Source organism: Pteropus alecto, unplaced genomic scaffold, assembly GCF_000325575.1.
Source record: "Pteropus alecto unplaced genomic scaffold, ASM32557v1 scaffold7, whole genome shotgun sequence".
Classification (NCBI taxonomy): Eukaryota; Metazoa; Chordata; class Mammalia; order Chiroptera; family Pteropodidae; genus Pteropus; species Pteropus alecto.
This window is the reverse complement of record NW_006494614.1, coordinates 265,486-287,790: the sequence shown is the minus strand read 5'-3', so window position 1 is coordinate 287,790 and position 22,305 is coordinate 265,486. Positions and strand designations below refer to the sequence as shown.

General features: G+C 31.5%; 1 protein-coding gene across 3 annotated transcripts in view; it reads left to right on the top strand.

The window, feature by feature from the left end:
• Positions 1 to 22,305, top strand: part of LOC102896341 (glutamate receptor ionotropic, kainate 2) — a 551,413-nt gene that overhangs the window by 365,850 nt on the left and 163,258 nt on the right. For all 3 annotated transcript variants that reach the window (XM_006926267.1, XM_006926268.1, XM_006926269.1), the window contains exon 10: positions 5,111 to 5,317. In XM_006926267.1, coding sequence (XP_006926329.1) covers positions 5,111 to 5,317 — 207 coding nt within the window. The remainder of the gene's footprint in view (positions 1 to 5,110; positions 5,318 to 22,305) is intronic.

Genomic DNA, 22,305 nt, shown 5'->3' with positions numbered 1-22,305 from the left:
TCTGCTTTAATTTACTCCAATTTACAGGGTTTTTGAGAATGGGAACTGCAATTGAGAAGGCAGAATTGTAATAATATAATTTCCTCCTTCACCTGCACTCCTTTGTAAAACAAACAAACAAAAAAAGCTAAGTTCACCTCTTTGTCTGTCAGTGTCTCTATCTCTCCTCTCTCTCCTCTTCTCCTCACTCCCTTCTCACAAACACACAGAAACACACACACACACACACACCAATACATTCATAATTATGTATAGTCATATATATGTATGTACTTCAGATTGGGGTAAATGATATGTGGAAAATAAAACAAGGTGAAGCAATGGAGACTAACTTATATGGAAGAGAAAATTTACATGTACTAGCGTGTTTTCTTTGAAGAGATAATATTTGAGCAGAAACTCCTGAATGATAAGAACAAAAAAGCCAAGTGAAGAACTTAAGAAAGAACCTTCTAGTCAGAAAGGAGGAAAACAATGGCAATGCAAATATCTCCAGTTAGGAATGAATTTGACAAGTTTAAAGACCAGATGGAAGGCCAATTTATCTGGAATGTAATGAGAGAAAGAGACATGAGGAGCTAAGTTCAGAGAATAAAGTGGGCAGGGCCTTGAAGGCCAAGGTAAGTAGTTTTGCTTTTATTCTAGTTTTAATAAAAAGCCACTATTGTTTTAAGCAAATACATAACACAATCATATTTAATTTTTACACGATCACTATGACTTTCTATGGAGAATTGCCTGCGGGGACATGTAAATGGAAAGGAGAGGTAGGAGGCTACTCTAGGAATCCAGAGAAATAGAGATTGCATGATGAGAGCCAAGATGGTGGAAAGAAATTGATGGGTTCAGGATATATTTTGATGAGAGAACTTGCAGGATTTCCAAAGGATAGGACAGAGAGCGAGAGAGATTTCCTGGTGTTTGACTTGATCAATTTTGTGAGTTCTGGAACCATTTACCAAGATGAGAAAAACTGATAGAACAACAGGTTTCAGGAATTGTGGAAAGGAATTTGAATGTTATTTGAAATGCATTGACAATTTATTGGATGGTTTGAAGTAGAGGTGGGGACATCATTCAATGTGTACTTTAAGGAGATCGTTTTTGTTTCTCTGTAGTGAATGAGCTAAAAGAAAGAGAAGAAAGAATGATGCCTCAGTTACTGGCTTGAATCACTGGGTAGATAATGGTGCCATATTCTGAAAGCGAAGAAAACTGAAAAGGTGTACAGGTTTTGGGGAAAAGAATTCCACATGGGAATTAAAGAATATGAGATGTCTATGAGACATTAGTGGTGCTGACAAGTGCCTGAATACGGGGCACCTGGAAAAGTCTGAGTCAGACATACCAATTTTTGAGTCATCAGCATAAAGATATTATTGAATTTGATGTGTGTGGATCAGGTCACTTAACAATAAAATTTAAGAAAAGAAGGGAAGAGGAACCATTACCAAATCTTAAGGATCATCAACACTTAGAATCAGGTAGAAAAGATACAGCAACAAAGGATCCTAAGAGGGAGTTCCTATTGTGGTCAGGGGAAGCCAAGGGAAAGTAAAGCGGCAAAAGCTAGAAAGAAAAGTCTTAAAAAAAAAAAAAGATGGAGGAAATAGTTAATTATGTTATATCCATATGCGTAAAAAGAGAATAGAATCAAGTCTACTGGATTCTGCAATTTGGAGATGATTGCAATGTTTGGTTCAAGAACAGTTAAGTAGAATGAAAACAGAAGTCAGTTCAATGAATTTACTGGTAACTAGAACATGAAGAAATTTAGGTAGCGTATGTAGACAAATCTTTCTAAACAGTAGTCTATGAAAAGAAACAGAAAAATTAGGCTATGGCAGAAGCGGGTTATGAGATTTAGGGACAGTTTATTGGAACAAGTACATATACTTTGGTGTTATGGACAGGGAAGGTTACTCAGTTAATTAGATCTTGGAGCCAGTGAAAGGTGATGGGGGATGTTTTATGTATTTTCTATTTTTTGCTGTCTGTCCCAGGAGGTTGACCTGTGTGGATTACATCTATAGAATCCTATACCTTTGGCTTTGAGTTGGGTTTGATCAAGGGAGGCCCCAGAAGGAGCTCAAAGGGAGAGGGGACTTCAGGTTATAGTTTCTATCCCTTTTTATCCCTCCTGTGGTTGCCTTAGTTTGGCTGTATTACTTACTGAAGATCACCGCTCTGCTCAAAGTGGAATCTTGTGTTGGAACCCTGACTGATACAAGAATCAGAACATATTTGTAAGGATTTGTCCAATAATTAGAGTGCCAGTTCCTCCAAAGCAGTAGACAAAGAGTAGAGAAAATGGGTGCAGATAAGTGGGTTTGGTGTGTTTTGTGGTGAGAAGGTAAAAGCATCGCATATAATTTATTTTCTTACTGAAGTAATCAACTAAGTGTTAGAGTGGGAAGGTATGAGTATAAATTAAAAAATGGATGAAATGCTCATTACATAGAATTAGAAATAGATCCTACCATAAAATGTTTGAGGGTATTAATTTTAAGTATAAACTATTAATAGTGTTTCCCTTTTCAGAAGTAGGCATGAAGAAGACAAAAAGTCATGTAGGGCAAGGTTTTGTAAAAGCAAACACCTGAGCACAAGAAGGTAATAAAGGGCTTGAGAATGTCTATTATACTAATTAACTAGGCCTGATCTAGGATCTAAGGATCTAGGCCTGATAATGAAGTGAGGTCAGGAAGGTTAATGGATAGTGGGAGAGAGTGTGTGTGTGTGTGTGTGTGTGTGTGTGTGTGTGTGTAAGGAGTGGGGGTGTATAAGGGGATTAAAGGTCATTATATAACAAGAATTGTAGGCATGAGTGTGATTGAACAATGAACTGGATGAAAGAGCTGTTAGAAATTCTAATACAAAGGAAATTCATTTTCCGACAAATGTAGAGTACCATTGAGATTGTGGGATGCGGAGGCTAAATTCCAATAAGGGAAACTATTTGGTGATGAGGAGATAAAAGGATTAAAATTGGCCGTGTTGGATGTTTCACCTAGGTGGATTTTGAATACATAGATGATGTCAATCAATAGGAGTGGGAAAAGAGGGCAAAATTATAATCTGGCAGCTAAAAAACTGAAAAGTAAAGGTTTCCCTTCCCACTTAGTAAATCTTCTGATTCAGATGTCATTGGATGACAGCAATTGTAAAGAGAGAACTTCGTATAATAAGGTATGGTATGAATCTTAAAGGAGCAGAAGTTATCACACAAGGCCAGGGAAGACATGGTTTGGGATTGCTTAGAGAGGAGGGAGACACCAAATGTGCCTCTGTCCCTGAGGGAGGTCAGGTTGACACTGAGGATAGTCTCCAGGAAAGAAGACTAAAGAAGAAGCAGTGTTTTCAGGGTCAAGTCCAGTAAAGCAGGGAGGTGAATGGGTGAAAAATTAGGTGAAGATTCCAAAAATTAAAAGTTAGGTAAAGATATGGAAAAATGTACTGATCTCTGAGCAGGACTTCTTTAGCACAGTGGAACATCAGAAGAACAGGAAACTGGTCAGGCTAAAGTGTTCATGAAACAGTTGAGGGCTAACACAGGGCAACAGGAAAGGAAATAAAGATGGAATTAGTCTTGTTTCTGAGTTAAGTAAGCCAACACATTGCTGTCATGTCCCAAACTCCTTTAGATATGATGGCCCTCGTTATATGACTTATTTTCATAGGATCAGGAAGAGGGTGATCACATTCCCAAATGGAATGGCATGGCAGACTCCTACGCTTTTTCACTTTGCTATGTTTCTCTAAAAGATCAGCTTCCAGAGGCTAAGCACATGGTCAAATAGTATGTAGTAGAGCCAATTGCACTCCAGTTTATTTACAGCACTGTCTACCGCACTATGCTCTACTTGCTCCCAATAAGTATGCTAAGAATGGGTTCTCTTAGCACTTAAATATACATATTTTTAGTAGGGCCTGCTTTACAGAGCCTTATAGGATTTGAGTTCTCAATTTCTCTTCATTTCACCTTGTTCTACTAATTTTCTCACTTACTGGATGTGACTTCATTCATACTAATGGTTGTTGTACTCTTCCTGCAACAGTCCAGTGTCATATTGGTCTCAGAGCTCTTTACTTCTGTGTCCTTGGTCTGAAATGCTCTTCTTTCAGATTTTCAAATGGCTAGACTCCTCTTCTTCCTTTAGGTTCTACCTCATCTCATATCTCCTCAGAAAAGAGTTCCAGACATATTACTCAATTTTGTTTTATTTTCCATCATGTGACCAAGTACCTTGCAATTGTTCTGTATCCTATTGCCCTGTTCTATGTTTTTGTATTATTAATCACATCTGAAATTATGTGTTCTATTTGTTTAGGCATTTGTTATTAGTTTTCTCCTCAAAATCAACTTTATAATTCAGAGATTTCTCTTTTATGTAGAGGAGAATTGGCTCATAGTAGGTGAGTCATAAAAGGTTGTTGGATGAATGTATAAGCACTTGACAAATGCTAGTGCTTTTAATATTCTAAATTAAACTATTCTAATTAAATATAGTAGTTGTAGTTTTCCCCTATAATGAAATATAGTTGTTGTAATTTTCATGGTCATTAGAACATGATAAAATATGCTATGAATTCTGGTTCATAGAACATGGTAGGTGATTTATGCAATGACTTTTTTCCATTCTTTTAGAAATAGATTCCACTAAAACAACATACCAGATATTGATTAAATGGTATAATTCAAGTTGGGGTATTGTAATCTTGGTGAAATATATCTCTATGCATTATTTATTATGTCTATATATATTATAACTGTATGCATTATATGTTATATAGCATATGTCACATTATATATTATTTATTTTATATGATATAAGATATAGGTGGTATAAGGTATATAACATCATCTTTTTATTATATAATCATGGTAAAATTATGTTATTTAAATATTCTTTTGTGAGGCATGTATATTTCTGAAATAATCTGCCATCTTAGTATTTCAAACTGTACTAATTACAATTAGATAAAAAAATGAAATTGACTTTTGCCCTAAATTAATGTAAAATGTTTTATCTTCTAAGGAAAGCTGTAATTCTAATAGTAAGTTTTATGGTTAACTGACACTTTCTACTTTTATGTTCACTATTTCCAGGAAGAACCCTATGTCCTATTTAAGAAGTCTGATAAACCTCTCTATGGAAATGATCGATTTGAAGGCTATTGCATCGACCTTCTCAGAGAGTTATCTACAATCCTTGGCTTTACATATGAAATTAGACTTGTGGAAGATGGCAAATATGGAGCCCAAGATGATGCCAATGGACAGTGGAATGGGATGGTTCGTGAACTAATTGATCATGTAAGTCTCTTTTCTCATTATTTATTACCTTTGGTAGATTGCTAAAAGATTTACGTTTTTTGATGGTTATAGATTAATAATGTCAAAAAGCAATAATATATTTAAGTATCTGTTTCATTCAGTAATTTTATTAAAAGTATATATTATTTTTGCCATTAAATATAAAAAATCTAAGAAGGAGTTTTGGTTCTATTAACTAGTACTTAGTGATTTAATGTTTTGAAGTATTTGCTCTTAATTTGTAAAACGGAATGTGGTTTTTTTCACTTTTTTAATGTAACTTTCTACTCAACAGAGAGAATGGGTAAAATCTAAATTTCATGATAAAAATTTCCTATGTTAGGATAGGATACCTCTTATCTTTAGAGATGAGAGAAATCTATACGTAAAAAGCATGAAATAAGATCCTATATAAAAATAAAAAATATATTAAGGAGGACAGACATTTTATTTCATGTTTTTATTGAATAAGCCAAGAATATCATTTTGGCCATGACAGCATTATTTCATATTTTCTAAGTCGATAGTGTTAATTAATTTATCTCTTTGAAATAAACTCATACCTTTTAAATATTATAACATTGTATTTGACTTTGTATTTTGTAAAATTTAAGTTTATTTTGACATTTTCCATAATATTAAGGTATAACATTATTACTAAGAATTCTAAAAAATATTAAAAATAATGTTATTTTAAATAACATTGTGAAATGGACCCTAAATGAAAATTCTTAACTATGGAAGTAGCAAATATAGGCAATCTTCAAAGCATTTTGAAAGTATTTTATTAATTACAAAGTTTATTATCAAGACTAAGAAAAAGATAATAGTGTCATCTGAATAATTAGTGATAATATCTGAAGATTTTTTAATGCAGTATCTGACATTAGACATATAGTAGATAATACATAAAGACATAACTAATAAGCCCAGACTTTGTGTCTTATTATTTATTCTATCTTTCTACCATAGTGTTCATGAGTATTCTTTTTGAGGACTAAGAAGAAAATATTTTGACATTATCATAATAAGAATGATGTAGGGATTATAGTTGTTATTAAAATTAATTTTGAATTGAAATAAGTCAGTAAAATCAGTTTTAAGTTTTAATGTAAAATTTATTCATTAAACCTTTGGTATTCAAATACTTCAGTGCTTTCCTATCTTAATTAACTATGTCTTGCGAATGGTAGTTTATATTAGAATTAATTAAACATAGGAAGTAATTGATAGAGAATCAAATTTACTGTTATATTGCCTATTTAATGCAATAGGCAAGATCAAGGAGAAAATTATATTTAGGATATCAGCAAGGAAGGAATACCTAATTTTTTTTGAAAATTACTACTTAATATATATTTTTAGTCAAATAAATTATCATAGGAAAAATTCACAATATTTTTGGATCTCCTTATACTTATTTTATAGTTTTGTATCGTATCAAATTTGAATTATATATAAGATTAAAAGTGAAGCGATTTATTGTTGTTGCTTAAATTCTTTAAAAATTTAATCTAGCATTTCTCAAATACATTTTTTAAAAATAAAATTTGCCCATAAATTTATTATTTGGTACATTTCATGAAATGATAATAGCATATGTCCTCCTAAAGAGGAAGTAAAGGAGCAATCTATGCAGTTTTTCCTTTATATAGCTATCCTACTCTTTTTAATATTTTAACTCTAAGAGGTTTTTCCATCAGGCTATAAACATCATTTGAATTTTTATCATAATGAAGTGACCTGGGTTATTCTATTTAAAGTTTGTTGGGAGGCTATAAAAGTTTTTTGTGAGTCATCAAAATAGTTAAAATCTAAATCAGGACCCTATATTACCATATCAGTTCACTGCATCCATTGTCCTGGTTATTATGGTATATACTTGGTAATATTCATTTGCTTCAAATGCTGAAAATTACTAGGAAACACCAATAATACAAGTGCAGAAAGTGTTCAGCATTCACTAATATTTATTGAAAGAATGACACAAATGTTCCACAGTATTTTACAACAAATGTTAAACTCAAGCACCATGGTCCTTAGAGAATATCCTACATATTTTCCAAATGTTTTTGTTTTTTATGTAGCCTTCCAAAAGCCCCGTGAATGTGTCTATTCAAGGACCAAATAAAGAAATAAACAGTGACATATTTTCTTTTTGAAATTAAAGTACCGTAACTTTTTCTATAATATTTTATGAAATATTTTATCAAATTTTTATTCTTAAAAGCAAGCTTAGCTATTAAACCTGACATAGTAAAGATGAGTTTACAGGACCTGTAATCCATATATTGTATTAAGTTGGGCATACATTTTCCTTGAAGCTTTGGGTTGTGTTATTCCTCATAGCTAATGCTCATTTATGGGCTCATGAGACAACTGTTGTGAGTATGTTATTCATAAAGCCAACCAGAATTATTTATCAGCATGAAGGAAAACACCTAAACTGCAATAAGCTAGCAGCACATATTATAATTGGACCGCTTAAAAGAAAGAAGGGCAGTTAACTTACTTTCAAATCTCTGGTGATGTCTGCCTTGGATGTGGAAAACTTCAGGAAGATTTATGTTTGTAAGCATCCATACATGAGTTAATAAAGCAGCATGCAATATTTCTGTATGTGCAGATTAAAAATAGACCTCAGATCTGTCCCTATCTTCCAGTTTTACACCAACCAATCTAGTTCAAACTCTTGCCACCTCTTTATGTCTTTATTGTATACTTCCCGCCTCTTCTTTTGGAATCCACCCGCACATTATAGTCAGAATCTTATTTAATCATCAAGGTCTTCTCAAAGCTTTTCACTCAAAGCACTGCAGAGATCCTCAAAAGATTGCAGTATAAAATTTCAAGTACTCATGTTGACCTGTAATTTCTTTCCCACAGTCCCTTGACCCCCCAGTGATTCCATGCAATCCTTTAGCTCTCTTATCTTGTCACCTATTTAAAGTTTACCTCTAGGGTTCTGTGTTAGGGCCCTGCTCCACAAGGCCTTTCCTGACCATTTCATTTCTCTTTTTTGAACACCTGTAGAACTACTACTTCTGTGCTTAATCACAGACACTCCTTGTTGCTTGAAATTCTTTGTCCTTTTATCTTCACACAGAATAAGCCCCAGCTGGAGGCAACTTAAACCAGTGATCTGCTGGGGCTTCTCTGACTTAGTGTCATAATGCTGATAAAATGTGTGAGGGAATAGTTCATAGTCATCCTCCACAGATCTACAATTACATCTTAATTGTGCAAATTTGGGAAGTTGAGTGTGATCTATCTATCATCTCTCTCTCTTCCTCTTCCCTCTCTTCTTCTCCCTACTTACCTATCATCTATCTATCATCTACCTATCATCTATGCTGTGTAGCCTTGGGAAAGTTATTTATCCTGTCTTAAGGTCAGTTTTAGCATATGTACAATGGGGATAATGATACTTTATAGAATGATGGTGTGGACTAATGTTAATATCTGAGAGTGGAACAGCACTGTAGCCTTTTTTAACTTAGTCAAATACATCAATGGGACAGCAGAGATGGGGCACAGATGGGGAAAACACAGGGAAATGAAGAAAGACAAAAGAATGATTTAAGTGTTGTCAGACAGTGAAACTGATTCCACTGTAGGTCTCATAAATTACTGTGTAAAAAGTTCTTCACATAGATGGATACTCTCATGTATACAGATACAGATTAAAAAACAAAAAACAAACAAAAAACTCAAGTCAAAAGACTACCACATACTTAACCTGTGTGCAATCATAGAAGCTAAACTTAGTTCTACAACTCGGCTATTTAAGATATTTTCAAGATATCTTAGAAGCGGACCCCCATTTAGGACATGAATATTTTGCACAGATCTTAGTGTGTTACTTGGCAGATGAGAAACACAAGACAAGTCATTGTTGTTATTTTATTATGATGATGATGGTGATGATTATTATTACTGTAATGATATTCAAATGGTACCAGATGTTTTCTTACATGTTACTTTATCTTGGCTATTAAACACTGTAATTTAGTTTACCAGATTACTATTTAACCATAATTATATTTAAAAGAAATAATTGACTATATGTGTGATATGATGTTATCAGAGCAAAATGGCAATTTTTAATAACCTAAAAATGAGAGATGTTTAAAGCCATATTCTCAGTTCTTTTACCTCATTAGAATTGAGTAGATTAGACTATGATAAGTGTTTGTTTTTTAAGTAACATTTTAAGCCTAGCTTTTTTAGAGGTGCCAAAGAACTTTACAACTCCTTTATGATTAAAGAGATTTATGTTTTCCTATCATTACCATTTGTGATTGGTAAGAGAGCATATTGGTCAATAAAAGCTTTTTTTTCTTTTTAATGAGACTCCTTTTTTATAATTTCAAGTACTGTTGAAATTTCAAAATCAAACAAACAAAAACTTTATCATTTGACAGTTAAAAAAAAAAAAAAACTACCAGAAAGAAATTCTGTTTCAGTTTAGAAAACAACTAAGGCAAAGTGAGAAGTGTGTTAAGATCGAAATTTATTTTACATTATTTTAAAGAAGATCCTTGATGCTATGGTTTCTCAGCTGCACGAATGCTTCCCAGCATGCTGCCTTAACATTGCGATTGGTATTTAACACTATCAAGCCTTTTATGATTCATAAATGAGCCTTAGAGGACCTTACTATACTTTGCTTTTGCCTCCTGATTGCTCTTTTATTATATACTAGGGAAGAAATCTAATATTTGTTTTTCAGGGAATTTAAAAAGGTTCCAAGTGTTATCACAAAAATCAGAAGGCTAAATCAAAAAACAGTTTCTACTAAATAGGAATTGACTTGCACCATAGCTTTGAATTTTGATAACATGTTGTCTTGATTTTGCACTCCAGTGGAAGCATTCTAATATTTTCAGAAAAAAAAAATGAACAGTAAAATTATTATCACTATTATTTTCTTGAGTTTTCGGAAAAGTAAAACTATAAGTGTAAACTTACTTATAATTTTTAATGACCCCCAAATGAAAACTGTTAACACATTTGTTGCCTGTGCTTGAAGTTTCTTTGTTTTAATATAAAAGTTACAAAACATTACAGATAATGCTGACGTCCCTTACCATAAACTTTCTCAATTCAGTAATTTTCCAAATCAAGCATAAAAGACAGAATTACATTTTCCTCATTTCTCCCCACATGTGTCAACAAAAAAAGGTCCAGAACTTTTATAGAAAGCTATCATAAAAATTTATTTAAGCCAAAAATTTTGAGGACCTTACCTGAAGCAAGATCTCAATAGACAGAGAAAATGCTCCCGAGAATGGCAGTTTTGTATCCCTTTTATGCATTTAGAAACAAAGGAGAAAACATAAGGAAAGTACATGAAATACATTGGTGATATCAATAAAGGTGGAGAGAGTAAGCAAAAGGAGGAATCTCTATAAAAAGACTGAATAAAAAGCAAAATGAAGAAACACATGCTTCTTTTACATTGATGGGTACAAGATAATAACATTTATGATATATAGAGGTTAATATGCTGGGAACAAGATAATGATGAGGGGTTCTATGGTCTTGCCCTTTGGTGGTCTTATGCTCAAGTGCCTGTGGTTGTCTTCAAAGGGTCTGGAAAAGAAAATAATTCTGACATTTCAAAATTATATTACCCTAGATGCATAAGTACGGTGAACAGGTCTCGCTTAAGGTAAAGATCGACCTTTGCTAGGGAAACTATAGGCTTGATCTGCGACCACCTGCTGTAACCTGACCAGTTAGGAATTTATAATCAGACTATCCTGTTTGGTTACTTTTGAGATTTTCAGGTCTGCCATGTGCCCTCCACCTCCCCCGCCCCAAGGTCATCAGGTTTATTTCATAGCCCTTTTCTCACGCAATCACTTTCTTAAGTTTGGTATTATTTTGATCTATATAAATTGCTTAATGATATTCTATAAGAGGAATATACCATTTTTATTTAACTCGTCTTCTACTGAGAAACATTCAAGTTATTTGTAGTGCTATGTTATGAAAACCAATGCTTTTAAGAAGAGGAATGTCTTGTGTTCTGGAGCATATACGTAAGGGCTTCTCTAATGGACGTACTGAGGAAGGAATTGTTGATCAGAGTTCACATATATTTTCAGTTTAATTAGATATTGAAAATATCGCTCTCCAAATTATTTTACTAATTTATATTCCTACCAGAAGTATAAAAAGTTTTTATTTGTCTGAAAAATCACTAACCTAAGATTCTGGCTATTTGAATTTGGTCATTCTGCATACAAATGGAATCTCATTGCTTTAATTTGCAATTCCCTGACTACTAGCCTCCCTGCCACCACCATATTTACAGATTTTAGTTTCTTCTTCTTTACATATCCCATTCACCTCCTTTGACTTTTCTTATTGATTCATAGCAACTTGTTATATTTTCTGAATATTAATAATGCAAATATCTATCCAAGTAAGGATCTTGTCTTTTAATTTGTTTAAAATAAATGTGTGTGTGTGCATGTATGTGCATGTGTATGTGTGTGTGTGTGTGTGTGTGTGTGTGTGTGTGTGTGTGTATGTTGGTATGGAAGTTATAAAGTCTGAGTTTTTCAAATTTACTTATTTTTTCATTATGCCTTGTGACGTTTTTGTGCCTTGTTGGAAAAATTCTTGCTTAACCAGAGCTCACAAAGATATTCTCTATTTAAGAGTTTGAATGTTTTGGTTTCTGACTTTCAAATTATTCCTTCACCCACCTGCAATTTGTTCATTAAGTCCACACTAGTTGGACTGCAATTTAAGAAAAAAAAGGTCTGAATTCCTTCTACTTCCTTCATGAAAATAGATCCCCGAGTACTCTAATCTACAACAGATTTATTAATAATTTTCTTTTCTTTTAAAAAGCAACTTGGAAAGCAAGTAATTTTTACTTTTAATGAGAAATTCTGTGACTATCATCTCAGAAATTAGAGGCAAAGAATTAAGAAAAGTAAGTGGCACATTCATGTTGGGGAGAAAGAAATTTTCCTCTACTCTTCCAGGTTATTTCAGCTTGTTTAATAATCCTATCAATACAAGATAGATTAACAAGAGAAAATAACCAAAATTTAATTCTGTATGTATGTACTGGCCCCATATACATGAGAAGTTCGGCAACAGAAAGGTAAAATGAGATATATATGACATTCTGAACTAAAGAATCAGGTAAGAGTCCTGGAAGCTTCAGAGAGGAGGAGAGTAATACATAGAACAATAAGAACAGATTTCAGTAATTAGATGTCTCCCTTGCCCTATGGATAGGTCATAAAAAGTTATTTCTGGTAATAACTTGTATTATGAGTAAGGCCCCCAATTTAAATTATTTAAGGGAGAGGCAGAAATTTCTCTTATTCTGGCAGGTTCTCAATTGCCTTTAGCTAAAAATAATCCACATGCCAAAGTAGCACATCTCGGGGAGACTTGTTCTGAACTGCTTCATTAAAAAGGGCTAATGTAGTTCTTTATAACTGAACTTTTTTTCTCAAAGTGAATTTAAACAGCAAGTTGTTGAAAGTCAAAATGTACTATCAAATAATTCAGAGGCAAGGATATTGAGAAAGTTTATCCAGAACCAGGATATTACAGACTAGTATAATTCTGATTTATATTATATGATAGATTATGATTCATTGGAAATTATCCCACAGTTGATATTCAACAACTATTTATTTAATGTCTCTTCTGGGAAAGACACTTTAAATTATGGCATTAGCAATATCTCTTAACTATAATAAATACATTTCATTATTTTAAAAAAGCAACTAAGGCATATTAATTGTTAAATATTTCTTTTAATACTAGTTTAAAAAAGAATTTGTCCTTATTCTATGTAGTTTCACGGTAACATTGAGGTTATGTTTAGAAATATTTAAATATTTTTTAATTTAAAAATTGAAATAAAACACTTAGAATGTTTTCTATGATATATTTAAAAAATTTTTTAAATAAATTCTTTCCCCAATAACTGTATTTTGCTAACTGGTCATTTAATTTTAATTTCTAGCTAAAACTGGAGCTACGAATTATTTTATTTTGCAATTATATAATAAGTTACTGAATAAATATTTCTTATGATAACTACTAAGTTCTTCAGATATGATTCCTGAACTTATTTAAAACATCAGTAAAATAAATGTTTTGAACATAAATATTACCACAAAAACAGCACAAAGACATAATTTAAAGCTTAAGAGGAAGTAAAAAGCTAAATTGATATTATAGAGATTCCTATAGATGTCAAGAAATTCTCATACACTTCTATACATCATATGCATAATTTGGCCCCTTACATTACAGTGTATGTTAACCAGTCTCACACAGCAGAGTACTGAAACTGTTTCTTAACATAGTCAGGAAAAGCTTCTTAAAAAAATAAAGCTTTTCAAAAGCTTCATAAATGAAAAAGGAAAACACATTGCAATTGAGAATACTTCAAATTAGGAATTAGGTAACTCAAAGTATTATATAAAAATGAAAGTAGAAATATAAATTAAGGGTAAGAGTATTCTAGGAGAAAATTGCTCACATGAGCAAATTGAATATCTGGAGTTAAAGAGTTTGTATTTGATTCAGACAGTGGATTTACAGTGACACTATTGAAGTAATGGATTGTTTATCTGTCATATATGGAACAACTGTGTGTTATTAAATAATAAAAACTGACTTGCAGCTATTATTACTAGAAAAGCAGACTCAATGTAACTCAAACAGGTATAAACAAATCTGTGTGTTCTTTAAGGTGACATTTTCTTGTAAACATAAAAAAAAAACTAAACAGAAACTAAACAGAGAAAAATCCTAACCAAAAAATAAACAATTTTTAAAAAGAAAACCTTAGCATGAATTTTCTTAATAGAACAAGTATTTCTTTGTTAACTGTGACTGGAGTTTTCTATCACATGAAATTATATAGTGTTGTGTTTCAAAGTAAATTTGAATAATGAAAATAATAAAATTGCTAAAATAAGATGGTCTTCATGATATTCCTAAATGGAAGTATAATTTGATATTATTAATTCAGAATTTTTGTGCCCATCACAATTTTAGACACTGAAGATATAAACATAAATATGAATCCTAGGTGAGATAGATACCTAAATATTTTTTATATATTTCAGGTAATGCAACAATAGAGATATTCCTGATACTTTGGGAGGAGAAGGGTCAAGGAGTCATTAAGCCTTAATTAGAAGAAAATGACAGATGCTTTTCCAATATATTATTTTTAGTGTTGCGGTTAATTTAATTTCAGCATGTAGTTCTACCAGAGGGACATTTTTTTATGTAACATCACATGTGACTATAATAGTAAAGTGCAACTTCATAGGTTCATTTAAATATATTGAAAAACAATTGAATTTAAGATGAACTCTAATCTGCTTCAATTTTTTAAAAAAGAGGAGCACCATAAAGTAAAAAAAGATTTCTGCATCTCTTTTCTTGATACATTAATTTTTATTAAAAACAATATATTGAGAATGAATTTGTTAGGTAGTATGTAATTCCACTAACATTAACAACTTTTGTTTTATATCAAAATTATGTCTCCACTCATTTTTTTTATTATTATTTTGATTACGCTTTAAGATTTTCTGTCTCCTCTAGGACATTTAGTTTGCTAAAAATATAGCCACTGATCAAGGGTTTACTTTTTATATATTTAATTTTGAAGATCTATTTGATCAAGTTTTTTTTGTTTTTTTTTTTAACATTATCCAACTTGAATCCTTGAAGATCAAGGTATTGTCTGTGGCATTTATTCAAGTACAAATTCATTTACTTGTTTATGTGATGGTATTTAGTTTAGTATTAGATAATAACATATAAGTATATTTTAGGTCCTTGTATTTTCTTCTCCACAGAAATGATTAATTTTGATATCTTATACTAAGGTCTCTTTGTTCATGATAGAATACTTTTTTAGTAACGTTTTGATAAAACAAATATTCTCTCTAATGTTATTTTCTGTTTTTCAATACATATATATTCAGGCTTCTCTCCCAGTTAGAATATAAACTTTAGGAGAAATTATCTCTGGAATTAGCACCATGCCTAATGTATGATAGATACTTAATGATTGTTTGTTAAATAAATTAATCCTATTTTTCTATCCATGCCATTTTGGCCAACTTCACTTACAAAACTACTTATAAGTAGGGATATGCCTCAAATGAATTTCCCCAACAATCATATTCTAGCTATTAATGTATATGCCTTGTCTCCTCTGTGTAGGTATCAGTGTCTTGATTGTTCTTGGTATTTCTGTCACACAACAACTACCACAGGGCCTCACTCATAGTGGAGATAATCAGCAAATGTCTATAGAATAAATTGATGGATGTAAATGATCCACCTAGCCTCTGCTATTCTCTATGCTAAAGAATTGCAATAAACTTTACATTCTACCTGTGATTACTCTAAACCATAGTTGTGATATCACCACAGATTACTTCTGAAATAGGTACAATTAGGTAAGATTGTTGAATTTATTAGAAGTTAGAATTTTAGAGAAATGAGTCATAGCTATGGAATAATAGATAAAGACATTCTGAAACACTTAATATCTCAAATATAGACACATAGAAAAGTCATTTTCAAATATTTCTTAAATAGATATTGTCAGATATATCAGACAATACAGAGTGAGATAATAAGAAGGCATGAGTTATGGGAAAAATTCAGGGTAAGACACTTAGAAAAAGTGGCTTTGTCCTTAAATCCCCAAAATAATAGTATATAAAGGTCAGTATTGTCATGATTATATTTGTATAAGGCCCAATGAGACTGTTGCATATGACACTGTCAAAAGACAGCTTGTCTTCAGGGCAGGAGCAGAAGAGAAATATTGTATGCTCTGTAATCAAAAGGTCATCAAGATAAAAGTAACAATTTTAACATCAACATCTTAAGAAAAGATATCCTACTCACCTAAGCTTATCTTTTAAGTCCCTTAACACACAATCTTTTTGGACAAAAACATTTCTAGGTGCATTAAATACATTTCACTCTTCAAAACTACAGTACAGTCAACATAATTCAAGTTCTAGTTGAAAATTTCATATTTGCCTTAATGCTTTCATGATAATTTTACACTTTACCTTGCAATAACCCAGGAATATGAAATTCATGCCTACCAAAATTTCATATCCATGGTTCATGCTTTAAATGCTGCAATTGTTTGCTCAGTAATTATATACTTTTACTATCTTACCTCTTTTACAGGCTCAAATGAACACTTGTTGATTGATTCACCTTGTTCCCATTTCTCATTCCAAAGAGCCTTGTGCTTATCTTATGTTGTATTTCACCTGATCTTTTTCAGTTTATTTCCTATTATATTTTATTTATTCCAGACTTCCTCACATACATTTTGCCTGCTTTCCTACACAAATGATGATACAGACTAATATATAATGATACAGACTAAGTAATGGTTTGTGTCTATTTCCAATCAGCATTTAAATAATTTGAAAGTCAGTATTTTTAACAACGTGTTGATAATAAGCTGATTTATGATCTGTGCTTCATGAACTGAATTAAACATGTTTAAAATTATCACTGACTGCTCAGCAGAGCCACCTACACATGATAGTGATACCATAATAGAGATCTCTTAATCCTGGGTCTAGATCTTAGTTATGCAAGACTTCAGTTTTATTATGCAGTTATTTAGGAGTTATCAATCTAACTAAACACATGGGATTAAATTTAAATTAGAATACTAACTTTTATGTGAGTGTTACAGGGATTAGAGCTTCCAAGTGTTCTTACTCCTATTCCATATGTGTGTTTAGAAGCCATCTTACAAATCAGTGGACAAAGAGACAAAAGACAAAACCTATGTGATCAGATCTCTTGTCCTGTATTCTGGTGACTTTTTTTTTTTTTTTTTTGGTAAGTACAAATGCAGGACTTTGAGAATCAGAATATCCTTTCTTGGCTATAAGAATGCACACATACTATTTTGCTGCTCATTTTCCTAGGTAGACAATAACATATCTGCTTGGACAAAATATTGTATCCCAAAGATGTCACAATACAATTAAGTGGGCTATCATTTTTTTAAAAGAACAACTGCTTTTCTTGGTTTGATCTATGAGATTAGTAACATATCAATAAAAGTTTCATTTTTATTATCTAAATTTGCTTCCTTCTTTTAAATTTTATTCTCTTTTCTTGACTTCTTTTGGATTGAATGAGTTTTCTTTGGACTCACTCCTTTTTTTCCTCTTTTAGCTTGAAGTTATAAGCTTTATTTTTACTTATTATTTTAGTGGCTGCTTTAACAGGCATACTTAACAAGCTAGCAATTAATCATTATTTTCTCTTTCTTCACAACAATATAAGGACCTTAGAAATTTAAACTGATCAATAATAGATGCTGACATCTAATATTAATTTTGTTATAACTCAATTTTCATTAAGGTCACAAATAAGCTATTAATATTATTATTTTATATAATCAGTATTTGTTTAGTTTGAACAAACTTAACACATCTAAATATGTGCTATCATATTTTCTTCTAGAATAATCTACTTTAGTAGTTCCTTTCTGTTGGTAGTAAATTCTTCCAACTCCCATTTTATTGGAATTGTCTTCACATCACCATGACAGGTAGTTTTGCCGAGATGCAATTTTAAATTAACAGTTATTTTTTCTCAATGTTTTGAGCATATTGGCCTACTCTTTTCTGACTTATATTGTTGTTCTCGTGAAGTTAGCTGTATAGTTATTTGATTTTTTTTTTTTTTTTTTGCATTTTTCCTCTGGCTGCTTTAAAAATGTTCTCATTCTCTGATATTTTTAGCTTCATACAAATGAATCTCAGTTCTCATTTACTCATCTTGCCTAATTAACACTGATAGTCTACATGAGGATTCATGACATCCATTAATTCTAGAAAATTCTCAGCCATTATTCATCATATATGTTATCTCCTTTTTGAAATCTGATTAGATTTATTTTGGAACTTCCATGTCTTTTAAACTCTATTTTCCCACTTCTTTTTCTCTGCATTGCATTTTGTATAATTACTTTTGATACATCTTCCATTTTACTAATTCACACCTTAGCTTTTCTCATCTGCAGTATAATTAATTCACTGAATTTCTAATCTTATTATAATTTTAATTTTTAAAAGACATGTTGTATTCTTTTTTGCAAATCTCACTTGTAATTTTTTATAGTTTTTTAGCTCTGTGTTTTACATTTCTTCTCTTTCTCATTTAAATATAATATACTTTCTTATTTTATGTGTATGTTATATATAGTGATAATTATAACATCTGCATTCTGGAGTGTTTGAGTCTGTGATTTAATATTTCTACTGACTCTTGCTCACAGGGAGTTATTTCACTGGATACTTTCTGATATTTTATTGTCAAAGAACACGTAATCTTGAAATATCTGTTGAAGCACTTAAGACTTTTTGTTAATATGAATTCTCTCAGAAAATTTTATATTAGCTTTTGCAAGATGCTTAGTGATACAACCAATCCAGAGACCACTAAAAGAAATGTTGTATTTGATGTATATCTCTATCTCTATATCTATCTATCATCTGTCTGTCTTTTATCTGTCTGTCTGTCTGTCTGTCTATCTATCTATCTATCTATCTATCTAATCTATCATCTATCTGTTTATCTATCTACCATCTATCAAATCTATCATCATCTCTCTATGGATGTCTATAGATATAAACACAGATTTTTTTGGAGATCGCCATATGAAGGTGGATAAGAGGTTAAGAATTTGCAGAGCAAGCATTTTCCTTTTTACTCCCATCTAATCAAGGCCAAAAGTAAATCAGGCAAGGGTCCTCATCATCTACATCTGTGAGATGGGCTTTATGCTAGTTGACTCACTCAGCATAGGTGTGCTAGGATGAGCTGGCTCTATTAGATAAAAGTCTTCAGTCTGATCATTCATTTTGCTTTGGACATAGGCCTTATCTTCTGGTTTTGGCTTCTGGACCATCAAACCTCAGACTCTATCCTATGAGGAATAGAGGATTACATGCCATCAGGGCAAATGTCAGCTCAAAATCTCTGGATTTATATACCCTTCATTTTAGTTGTCCTGAATTAAAATGATTTTTCTGGTCATTTAATTCTTTTTGAAATGTGTCTGCTGAGATGTTTGTACAAATACCTAGTCTCTCACATTATATATTGGAGTTTGGTATTGTCACTTTCATTTTCAGAGAAATGGCATTTTCATGACTCTAATCCCCAAATGGGAGTACATCAAAATTAAAATTTTAGTATTTACTTTATGAAACAAAACATAGGAATTATATAAATGAGAACAGTGTAGTTAATATTATTGTATAAATAAATATATTAAGAAGCCCAATATACATTTAGTTAATTTATTCATTGAAGGAATTGCTTTGTGCAGCGTTTATGCAATTTACTGCTAGTGACACAGACATGACTTAGATATGGACTCCTTCCTCTAGAATATTTAATAAAGTATGAAAACTGGATGGGAATATATAATTATCATAACAGATTAATTAAAGAATCAAGTATCATGATGCACATGTGAGGAATCAAGAGGAAATCTAGAGCAAGGGGAGAATATAGACAGATTGGAAAAAGGCTTTGTGGAGAGGTGGCACTGTAAATCAGCCTTGAAGGATCAATCTAACATGATGAAAGTTGCGAATCAGAAAAATGTATTCAGGCAAGCTGTTTTTTTTTAAAAAACACCAGTCAAGATCATAAAAGAACACAGTGCACCCAAATTAGTACAAAGGATTTCTAATCACTTTCTTCTAAAATTTTATTTACTAGTCAAAATATCAATTAGCCAAGGATTGTGATGAATCAATTGCCGGAATATGCATATGTGTATACACATGCATACACACACAAATATTTTATTATGTTCAATTTGCCCTGCTTTAAAATGCTAATGTTTAAAAATATATTTACCTCTCACCTTGAGATCAACATAACAAATAAAAATGCAATTTGAACTACATGACTGCATTTGAAATCTCTAGTCAGTATTTAAGAAGTCAAAATTTAAGAAGAAATGTTTAGGCAAATGAGTTAATTATATAAATGGTAATATTAGGTTGAAAAATAAAATTTTTATTTTTATAAATTATAATATTCAAGAATTTCATATGATCTGACTTATACATTTTACCTACTCAGCATACCATTAAAAAGTTTACAGAAACTTTTTCTACTTTGAGATTTAAATACATAATCTTTAGTAATTAAACTAAGAGCAATTCTAGATCCTTTTTTTTTTTTAATAAGACAGTTGTGGCTAAATTTCTTTCTGATATTTCATCAGCTTCCTTAATGCTACAGATCTAATTAGAACCAGTAAACAGCCTAACTGATTAAAATGTGGTTTTCTACAAAAACAAAATCAAGCAAACAAACAAAAAAAACTTTATTCCTGAAGTGCTGTTCAAGGCCCACATTTTCTGCCAGTGCCCGAGCCATTTCACCATTGTTTAAATCTTGGCAAAGTTCAAAAAGAGCTCATCAATGCACAGTGAGAAATGATGTGCACCACTCATTATCCTGCTGAGAGCCTTTGTTAAAACAGTCAATTTCTATGCCATTTGTAAGGTTGTGCAATTGTAATCCCTGGGCAACTGCCAGGAATAGCCATAATAACAAAACAACCAGTGTCCTTCTATTTTCAAATCAATTCATCATTGTGTAAAGAATTTTTTGAATTATGATGAATCTTGTTTCCAGTCAGTATTTTTAGGTCATTCCAAGACCCTAAGTGAATGATGGATTCATTCCCATATATCTCTTAAAATAAATTATTTATTATGTTTTGTCATACAACTGAAGTTAAATTTTTCTAATTAAAACAAAATGTGTAATATGCATATAATTAATGACAGTGTTCTCATATGCTCTTATATTGCTTCTATATAAATCATGGTGTACTTAAAAAACAAATAAGCTTGACCTTTACATTTTTTTAAAGTAATTGGTGCAATATTACAAATATACACACATATGTTTATATTTATATATGCACACAGCATATACTGTGTATATATGCTTATACATATGTATATGTTTATAAACTATTTTAAAAGAATAAATCTGTCTGAATAAAAAACGGATATTGTTTGAATGAACTAAATGTATTGTCAAGGACAATGCCTCATGTTTAAATGTCAGTATGAACTTAGATAATAATGAAGACTTGATCATGGATTTATTCACTATCCTCACTGAAATCTATTTTCAATTCATTATTCCATAAATACATTTTTATTCTGTGTTGAAAGATAATCAGTCCACCAAATGTATTTTGATACAAAAAGCCTTTAAAATAATAATGAGTAGAATAACTTCGGAGTCATTCAGATTCCCAAATCCCCCTTCATTCTTTGTCATAAGTGTGATCTTGGACAATTTGTATAGGTTCCCTGAGCCTCGCTTTTCTCAACTAAAAAGAGCATTGAGAAAAGCATACACTTCATGCTGAAGATTACATGTCATAAAACATATGAAGTGCTTAGAATAAAACCAAGAACATTTTAAGTATTCATTAAGTATTAGCTATCATTAGTAATTTTTTCCCGATATTATAATAGCAAAGTATCTGAAATAAATGAAAGCATTAACTGCATTCTCTCTGGAATCTAGGGATGGGGCCATTCAAGTAAATGACAAGCTTTTGTTTGTTTTGCTTTTTTTTTACTTAGTCTAGAATATATGAGGCCAGAGAGAAGGAAGGATAGAAGGTTGGCACCATATCCCACTCTCATAAAATATCAATGCATTTGAGAATTTAGTGGAAAGCCATGAGAAACTGCAACTTGTATCCACAGTAGTATATTTTTAAAGATGAAAATAATTTTTAATCCAACTCAATGGATTTATCTTACAAATTTATTATTATTGGACATTGTAAAAATTTTAAGACTATTCAGTCTATTTGATTCTCCTTGTATTTTTACTTCCAGCATGTGCTGGGTTCTGTTTGCTGTGAC